At 34.2% G+C, this 9,381-nt stretch overlaps 1 protein-coding gene and 1 non-coding gene across 2 annotated transcripts; both read left to right on the top strand.

Annotated features, from left to right (window-relative positions):
* The first annotated feature begins 363 nt into the window (after positions 1-363).
* On the top strand, positions 364-5,799 carry nrm (nurim). Its single transcript, XM_061741757.1, has 4 exons — positions 364-543; positions 3,087-3,280; positions 4,275-4,451; positions 5,182-5,799. The coding sequence occupies exons 1-4, from the start codon at positions 393-395 to the stop codon at positions 5,500-5,502; spliced, it is 843 nt and encodes a 280-aa protein (XP_061597741.1). The 5' UTR covers positions 364-392; the 3' UTR covers positions 5,503-5,799.
* On the top strand, positions 750-822 carry trnak-cuu (transfer RNA lysine (anticodon CUU)). The gene has a single exon. It is a non-coding gene; the product is annotated as a tRNA-Lys (tRNA).
* Positions 5,800-9,381: the final 3,582 nt, after the last annotated feature.

The raw sequence follows: 9,381 nt of genomic DNA on the forward strand, positions 1-9,381 counted from the left end.
TACTTGAGTACAATTTTTGGCTACTCTACCCAGCTCTGATTATAACATATAGCCTATAGGAATATCCACAGCATTTCAGTCAACAAAGGTAGTCCTATCATATTCTGAGCACATAATTGTAGTTTGTAGCCTAAGTGATTGACAGGTAGTTATTTTAAATTTCTTGTAAATCTGTCTTAAAATGTAAGATACTGGTGGTGGAAAATGTTCCCTATTTTTAAATCCCAAACTTGACAGGTATGCTCTGAACATACTCGATAATTAAACGTGCCAGAAACCCCGTCCACTGCGTGGAGGTGACAGCAGCGCCACCTCGTGTCTATACTCGGTAAAACCACAAACCCGCTCCCGGAACTGTGAAAGTCAAATGGACATAAACGGGTGATATTGAAATGGCGTCAGTCCCGGTGCGGTGCTGGTTCCTCTGCACTGTGTCTCTGCTCAACCTGCTGTTCGTCTTCATATCCGGGGCGCACTTTATTCGCTTTATATCGTTTCGAGCCATTTACCATAATATCACAGGGGAGACGACTCTCTGCCGAGGTAAGTTCTCCTAGAGCTGGTAGTGGATGGAATTCCAGGAGAGGTTGTTGTCAACTCTGGTGGAGAAGTTGATAAAGGTATCGAATACTGTAGTTAATATTTAGGTAATATTAATGTATGAAACTTCCCGGCACCTGTGGAGAGGAATGAGAGCCCGGTGAGGTTCCGGAGTGATTTTAAGCAGTAGTTGTGAAGGCTGCGTCAGTGCCCGGCTAGCTCAGTCGGTAGAGCATGAGACTCTTAATCTCAGGGTCGTGGGTTCGAGCCCCACGTTGGGCGATCAGTTTTTGACACGTCATTTTACCTGGGCGTGAACGTTTTAAATAGAAATGAAGATTCCAAAAGAAATAGAAGAGGGGAGTGTCGGGTTTCTTTTGTACTTGATACACTATTCTCTTTGTTCGTTCGTTCGTTTTTATTTATTTCGAACATGTATAAAAAAAAGATAAGAGAAACAAATACAGGTGGGCATTCCACCACATAAAGAAAAAAAACACATTAAAAAACATATTTCAGTTACATGTTCAAAAAGGAGTGGGAGGAAGTATAAACTTATTTAATCCCACATAAATTATATGCCTGTATTTACTTTTTATACTATACACTAATTTGTATAAATAAATATATATCATTTTTACAAAAATAACCTGTTTAATACCAAATTTAAGCTCTATTATAAATATAATATAACTATGATATAAATATAATATGACTATGATATAAATATAACTATGATATAAATATAATACCTATATCTATACAAACATACAAAGCAAAACACACACAGCTGCTGATTTGACTTAAACACTTCTTCACTTTTATACCTCAAATAAACTATGCCTTTATATTTCTTCATAAATTGTTTAACTCCAAATTCAAATCATTCCACAGTTTGATTCCACTAACTGATACACAAAAACGTCTTTTTGTTGTACGCACAACAAAAAGCACAAGAAACTCTTTGTTTTCATTGAGGAAGGTTGCTGATGAGAGGACTCGCCATGAAATGTTTAACACTCGAGCAGTTTCCAACAGTAGCACCATTGAAAGTGTTACACCATTCATTGTGCTTACCCTAGTTATTAATGATATTCTTCTCCAGTAACTCATACAATCTTATTAAATTTGATTACATCTACATACAGACTTGTATTTTGTAAAAATAAAAATTTAATTTAATTAACCAACAATCTATTCATAAACTCACATACTCTAAATTTCATGGCCCGGTGGATTTTAAAACCGCTCAGTTTATGTTTAAAATAAATAGTAACATGCTCCCTGACTGTGTTCAGAAGCTCTTCTAACGCAGAGTCAGTCATTATGAACTGAGAGGAATATGTATGTTTATGAAAAACAAGACAAGAACGACCGTGAAACGAGATGCTTTTCAATAAAGGAGTCAATCTGTGGAACAACCTCGATAGTGAAATGAAACTGTGTAATACACTACAAAATTTCAAAAATATGTATAAAGACAAGATCATAAATAATTATAGATCATTGGCATAGCCACGTTATGTAGATTTATTGAAAAATTATGGACAGAATTATGTGTGTATTATGTCTATGGAAGGGTGCATGTATATGGATGTATGTATATGAATGCTTATGTATGTGTAGATGAGTGTATATGTATGTATGTGTATACAGGTATAAATAAGTGCATATGTATGTATGCACAGCAATGTATATATAGGTGGGTTTGGTGTGTGTGGATGAATGAATTTGATGAATGATGAATTTCTGTCCGAAATAAACCATTCATTCATTCATTAAAAAATGTACAGTATGCACGTGTGTAAATATGAACATCTTGATGCTGTTAAGCCAGTTTGAGCAACATTTATTTCTTTTTCTTATTCATTTACTTTGATTCTTTCTTTCTCTAATATATAAATACATATATATATATTTTTTTTTTTTCATGTAGTTGTTTTTTTTTTTTTTCAAATCTTGCACTACAGGACTGTCTCAGAAAATTAGAATATTGTGATAAAGTTCTTTATTTTCTGTAATGCAATTAAAAAAAATACATACATTCTGGATTCATTACAAATCAACTGAAATATTACAAGCCTTTTATTATTTTAATATTGCTGATTATGGTTTACAGTTTAAGATTAAGATTCCCAGAATATTCTAATTTTTTGAGATATGATATTTGAGTTTTCTTAAGCTGTAAACCATGATCAGCAATATTAAAATAATAAAAGGCTTGCAATATTTCAGTTGATTTGTAATGAATCCAGAATGTATGACATTTTTGCATTACAGAAAATAAAGGACTTTATCACAATATTCTAATTTTCTGAGAGGGTTAGGGTTAGGTGGACGTTGACATTGTGTTAAAAGGGTAGACAAAATCAGCTTTGGCTTCAGTCTACACCTTTTGGTCCTTGCTTGATCTACATGCAAAAAAAACTTTGTATTGACTACTGACTTCTACAACGTGACCAAATAAACATATCAAATCAAATCAAATCAATTGAAAAATGTACTGAAATGTACTTACAACTTGTTCTGGATTTGTGGCTGCAAAGACTCCGTACCATGGTCCGTGGCCCTGAGGGACAGCTCGGTCCTGAGCTGTCTGGCTGTGGATCTCTCCCTGCTGGCTCTCTTCACCGTCCAGCACAGCCTGTTTGCCTGGTCACCCGTCAAACAGACACTACAGTCGCTGCTGGGAGTCCTCAACAGGACAGCATACTGCTTTACTACTGCGCTGGCCCTCCAGGTATAGTACCACGTACTCTCAAAGTATCTACAACATTATCTTTATTCTCAAAGAAAACCATAAGTCATCAATTTCAACCATGTATGCGCTGTACTCAGTACTCGAGTTGTAAAAAAAAATCAGTGGGGATGGTGGATTTCATCATATGGGGACAGATAATTTGTGCTGATTATAAATAATATAATATATTACAAATAATAGCAGTGACCAAAACACCTGCAGAAATACTGCAGGAATGACATAGCAGCAGTTAAATGCAGCCTTCTGTAAGCTTGAAATATCCACTGGGCTTACATCAAATACATCAAAACACAACAATAAAAAACACTTTTCTGAACTTATCAATATGACTCTGTCCTTCACAGGATAAGTAACATGGATCACTGCAAAAACTCACAATCTTAACAAGAATATGTGTCTTATTTCTAGTTAAAATGTCTCATTTTAGTAAAAAAATCTCATTACACTTAAAACAAGACTCATCACTGGAAAAAACAACAATTTTCACCTGTTTCAAGTAGATTTTCACTTGAAATAAGTAGAAAAATCTGCAGGTGGAACAAGATTTTTTTGCTTGTAATGAGAAGATAAATCTTGTCCCACTGGCAGATTTTCCTACTTATTTCAAGTGAAAATTTACTTGAAACAGGTGAAAATTGTCAAATAAGTTATTTTTCTGGTGTTATTTTTCTGGTGATGACTCTAAATGTTGAAATAGCAGTAAAACCACATTCATTGATGAAATGACATAAGGGATGGCAGTTTTACAGGGGGATGATTTGGACCGTTTTTATTTCAGGGGGGATGCCATCCCCCTCATCCCCCCTCATCCCTCCTCAACTCCAGTACTGCCTGTACTGTTAACTACATAACAAGTGAATGAACTCTTGTGTAGCAGCAAGAGAAATGACCCTTCAACCTCCAACATAGAAGCAAGACACTCAAACTTAAATAGAGTTAGTTTACCGGTTGTTTCTCTATCCAACTCCCGCAGATCCTGGTTCATTACTGGCAGCCTGTGACGGGCGCCCCGTGTCTGTGGTCCGTCCGCCACGCACCCTGGAGTATCTGGTTCCCTCTGCTCTGCTTTACGCTGCACTTCCTCTGCTGGGCCATCATTTGCAGCATCCTCATGATTTTTGATTACTCAGAACTATTGGGAATCAAGCAGGTAAGGGACATAAATGGGAGCATAATTTTCCCTGAGGAACAGTGATAAAAATACAAAAAAATGTGGAAAAACGTCTGTAGCATCCCATAATGTAATAATTTCCTGAAAATGTAATAAAATTTGCACTTAACTCAATTGAAAATGTAATAGAACCCAATAATGTAATAACTTCACCAATAATGTAATAAAATATCCTGACGGATATTGTAATAACATTTTTACTGATAATGTAATACCTTATTACGTTATGGGGAATTTATTACATGGTACTCAAAGTCTGCAATTTAATTCTGGTGTTTCAAATCCAGCGTATATAACATTCTTAGATACTTAAAACACAAAATGTAGAACTCTGGACTGAAAATGAACATATAAATTACATTATTAGTTTTGGAAGAAAAAAAAAGACCCACCTGAAAATGTAATAAATTCCCAATAATGTAATAAGGTATTACATTATCGGTAAAAATTTTATTACAATATCAGTCAGGATATTTTATTACATCATTGGATTTTATTACATTTTCAATTGAGTTAAGTGCAAATTTTATTACATTTTCAGGCGTTATTACATTTTCAGGAAATTATTACATTATAGGAAATTATTACATTATAGGGGTGCTACAACGTCTGCCAACAAAAGAAAGGAGTAATTTCAGTTCAGTTTGTCACATTAAGAATGAAAGAAATGATAAAAACGTGTCAAGCAATTCCTCTTTTTTTTTCTCAGGTATATTACGAGTGTGTGGGTTTAGAGGACCCTTTGACTCCTAAGTCAGCCGGTGCCCGGCGTCTCCTCTCCCACCTCCGCCACCCGGTGTGCCTGGAGCTGTCCGTGGTGCTGTGGCTCCTGCCGGCGTTAACCCTGGACCGGCTGCTGCTGGCGGGGACTCTGTCGGCCTACTTGGTCCTGTCACACTCTCTGGACAAACAGGATTTATCCTACCTGTACGTGCAGCTCAAAAGCAAAATGCAGCTCCTCGCTGAGCCACATGGGGGCAGTGCTGCAGCAGAATCTGAGCAGGAAGACAGCAACCACAAGGAGAAGTGAGGTCAACCTGTGTCATCCAAAACTGCTACACATTGATGTTAATCACAAATGCTGTTTCAAAGCTGACATTTGAGAGTCACCTTGGTGTCGTCTCTAAGCTTGGTATTTTTTTATGATTATTTTTGGCTGTTTTTCTCACTCTCGAGTGTGGTTTTTGAAGGGGAGAGTATCGTTACATTTATCTTAATGCTTGCAGGACTGTCTCAGAAAATTAGAATATTGTGATTTTCTGTAATGCAATTACAAAAACTAAAATGTCATACATTCTGGATTCATTACAAATCAATTGAAATATTGCAAGCCTTTTATTATTTTAATATTGCTGATCATGGCTTACAGCTTAAGAAAACTCAAATATCCTATCTCAAAAAAATGTAATATTCTGGGAATCTTAATCTTAAAGTGTAAGCCATAATCAGCAATATTAAAATAATAAAAGGCTTGCAATATTTCAGTTGATTTGTAATGAATCCAGAATGTATGACATTTTTGTTTTTTTAATTGCATTACAGAAAATAAAGAACTTTATCACAATATTCTAATTTTCTGAGACAGTCCTGTATGTCTTATTTGGTTGTCTTGAGGACAAACAAAGACACCCCTTTGTTTTTACTGCGCAGACTTGTTTTTGTACATTTTTATAATGAGTAATGTTCCATGTGCCGAGTACATTTACACTTTGTGTTCCTGTTTGCTAATTTCAGATTTACCTTTCCTTGAAAAAAAGCTGTTTGTCTTAACGAAAACAGTCAGGTTGAATTTCTGATACTATGAATGTATTTCCTCAATTTTTTTACTTGTTTTTTAATATGTTGGGAGAACATGACACTAATTATATGTGACTCGAAACTGAGTTGAGCTGGGCTGGAGTTTAATTCCTCTCCTGATGTTTCAAGTAAATAGTGTTAGTTTACCAGCCGGTTTCCAGAATCATGCCGTTAATTTTCAATTCAAAGTACTGTATCGTTGGATTTTATTAACCTTGTACACTAATGCTGAAGTTTCTAGATTGTGACCTCACTGTAATTTGCATTTTTATCCTTTAGATTTCTTTTTTTTACCATTTTAAATAAATACAATGGTCAGACTCTTCTGTTTTATTATGTGTTTACTATATGCAGCAATCTTTCTTTAAATGAACAATGTTTTATAATCCTGTAATCACACTGAGTTTGTGATACAATATTAGTTAAATCCTCAGCTCTCCAGAAGATCCTCATTTTAAGTGAATGTGATATGTCCCTGGAAGTTCCCCCAATGAATTATTATTATTATTTATTTTTTTAAAGATGAGGACTCTGTAAACACACCTTCAGTTGTAATTTATTAATCCAATTAATTTATAGAAACTCAATTTTACTCAATTTGTAATGTAACTCAATTATACAGGACTGTCTCAGAAAATTAGAATATTGTGATAAAGTTCTTTATTTTCTGTAATGCAAAAATGTCATACAATCTGGATTCATTACAAATCAACTGAAATATTGCAAGCCTTTTATTATTTTAATATTGCTGATTATGGCTTACAGTTTAAGATTAAGATTCCCAGAATATTCTAATTTTTTTAGATAGGATATTTGAGTTTTCTTAAGCTGTAAGCCATGATCAGCAATATTAAAATAATAAAAGGCTTGCAATATTTCAGTTGATTTGTAATGAATCCAGAATGTATGACATTTTTGTTTTTGTAATTGCATTACAGAAAATCACAATATTCTAATTTTCTGAGACAGTCCTGTAAATCTTCCCTGATTGAAGACCATATTGTACAATCGCTACCTTCTCTGATTTAAATTGGAAAATGCACAGTAATGGATAAAAAAAAAACTAACAATGTGACCTACATGGCAACAGCAAAAACTACAAACATGCATCAACATCAATATGTTTCTAAAAAAGGGTAACTAAATAAACCCCCAACTAAATCACCCATACCATCTAAACCAGGGGTCGGCAACCCGCGGCTCTAGAGCCGCATGCGGCTCTTTAGTGCCGTCCTAGTGGCTCCTGGAGCTTTTTCAAAAATGTTTGACCTTTTTTTTCTTCTTTTTTTTCTTTTTCTTCTTTTTTTTCTTTTTTTCTCTTTTTCTTTCTTTTTTTCTTTGTCTTCTTTTTTTTCCTTTTTTCTTCTCTTTTTCTTTTTTCCCTTTTTTCTTTTTTTCCTTTTTTTCTTTTTTTCCCTTTTTTCTCTTTTCTCTTTTTCCTTTTTCCTTTCCTTTTTAATCTTGACATTTCGACTTTTTTCTTGAAATTTTGACTTTTTTCTCGAAATTTTTACTTTTCTCAAACTTTTTACTTTTCTCTCGACATTTCGACTTTTTTCCTCAACATTTTGACTTTTTTCTCAACATTTTGACTTTTTCTCGACATTTTGACTTTTTTCTCGACATTTCGCCTGTTTTCCCAAGATTGTACTTCAACATTAATCTTGACATTTAGACTTTTTTCTCGAAATTTCGACTTTTTTCCTCAACATTTTGACTTTTTCTCAACATTTAGACTTTTTTCTCAAAGTGCATAATGAAAACAAAATCTTCCTCCAGTTCTAACTAATATAGATACATGCAGCATGTGTTGCCTTCATTTTAAGGCTTATACAAGACTTTCATTTTTTTTGCGGCTCCATATATATTGGTTTTTTGTGTTTTTCTGTCTAATATGGCTCTTTCAACATTTTGGGTTGCCGACCCCTGATCTAAACCAATGTTCTGGTGGGGAAACCTTGCATCCTGGTATCTGCACAAGTGTCATTTTGGCATTTGCCAATGTGCCCAAAAAGTTTTTCAGGCCAATCATATTACCCAGCGCGACAGCGCCGTTCCTGTTCGGTAGCTCTCTCTCCCAGCAGGTCAGCACTGAGCACATTTTTTAGAAAGTGCACAACAAGCCATCGGGTATGAAGTGTTTGTTTGTTCTCTAAACTCCCGGATACCATTCTGGTAGGACCTGATGTCATCTCTGGAGGGCAATCCAAACCACAGAGACACCACCCTAAAACTCACTACACTACTGCTCACTACACATTTGCTTCTTTGCTGGAAATCAGAAGGTTATCTGGATATTGTAGATCAAAAATGTGTGACCCACTGCAAGAAAACTGCGTTGGAAGGACCTGGATCAACACAGAATAATGATATTATGTAATAAAAACATTAAATACAGTGAAATAAAATAAAATAAATCTAAGCGCATGTAAATATAACATATTTAAATCTGTGATATTAACAATTAAAAATGAAGTTTGTTGCTTTACATGAATACATAGTTTTGAACTTAATCTGCATTTGTTCAAAAAACAAGACATTGTGCATTTTTTCCTTAACAAGCAGTATTTATGTAATCCCAGGCAATCTTTTCATTTACACACAAACAACAAGCAATGATCTTGTTGTATTTACCTTTCCTTTAACAATTTTAATCTATTGGGCAGATTGACCAACGTTTAGATAAAACATTTTTTATGTAGATCAAGTAAGACTAGTCTTTGTATAAACCAATTAATTTTTTATTATGTACAAAATTAATTTGCAAGTAAAGTCAACTTAATTTTGATAAATAAAGTAAACTTAACACAATTAAGTTGACTGTACTTGCTAAATGTATTATTTACATACAAAAAATGAAGTAGTTTATACAAAGACTAGTCTTTCTTAATCTACATAATAATCTCAAAAAAAGTTGAAAAGTAGATCAAGCACAATATTTGTATCAGTGTGTGTCACTTACTAAAAAAGTGAGTAGGCCTATGGCTCTTCTTTTTTTTTCTTTTTTTTTAAACTTTATTTAAAAGAATTATCACAAAATAGTATACAGGAACAGTATACAAATAAAATACAGAACATGTGCCAGGGGTGATGTTTGTTATTCAAGAAGATT

Source organism: Cololabis saira, chromosome 15 (assembly GCF_033807715.1).
Source record: "Cololabis saira isolate AMF1-May2022 chromosome 15, fColSai1.1, whole genome shotgun sequence".
Classification (NCBI taxonomy): Eukaryota; Metazoa; Chordata; class Actinopteri; order Beloniformes; family Belonidae; genus Cololabis; species Cololabis saira.

What these genes read in the sequence shown, in the direction of transcription:
- nrm (XM_061741757.1), top strand. Translation starts at nt 393, where the DNA reads ATGGCGTCAGTCCCGGTGCGGTGCTGGTTCCTCTGCACTGTGTCTCTG. An exon ending in GGAGACGACTCTCTGCCGAG is followed by an intron (nt 544 to 3,086) that starts GTAAGTTCTCCT and finishes GTGGCTGCAAAG; the next exon opens with ACTCCGTACCATGGTCCGTG. An exon ending in AACTATTGGGAATCAAGCAG is followed by an intron (nt 4,452 to 5,181) that starts GTAAGGGACATA and finishes TTTTTTTCTCAG; the next exon opens with GTATATTACGAGTGTGTGGG.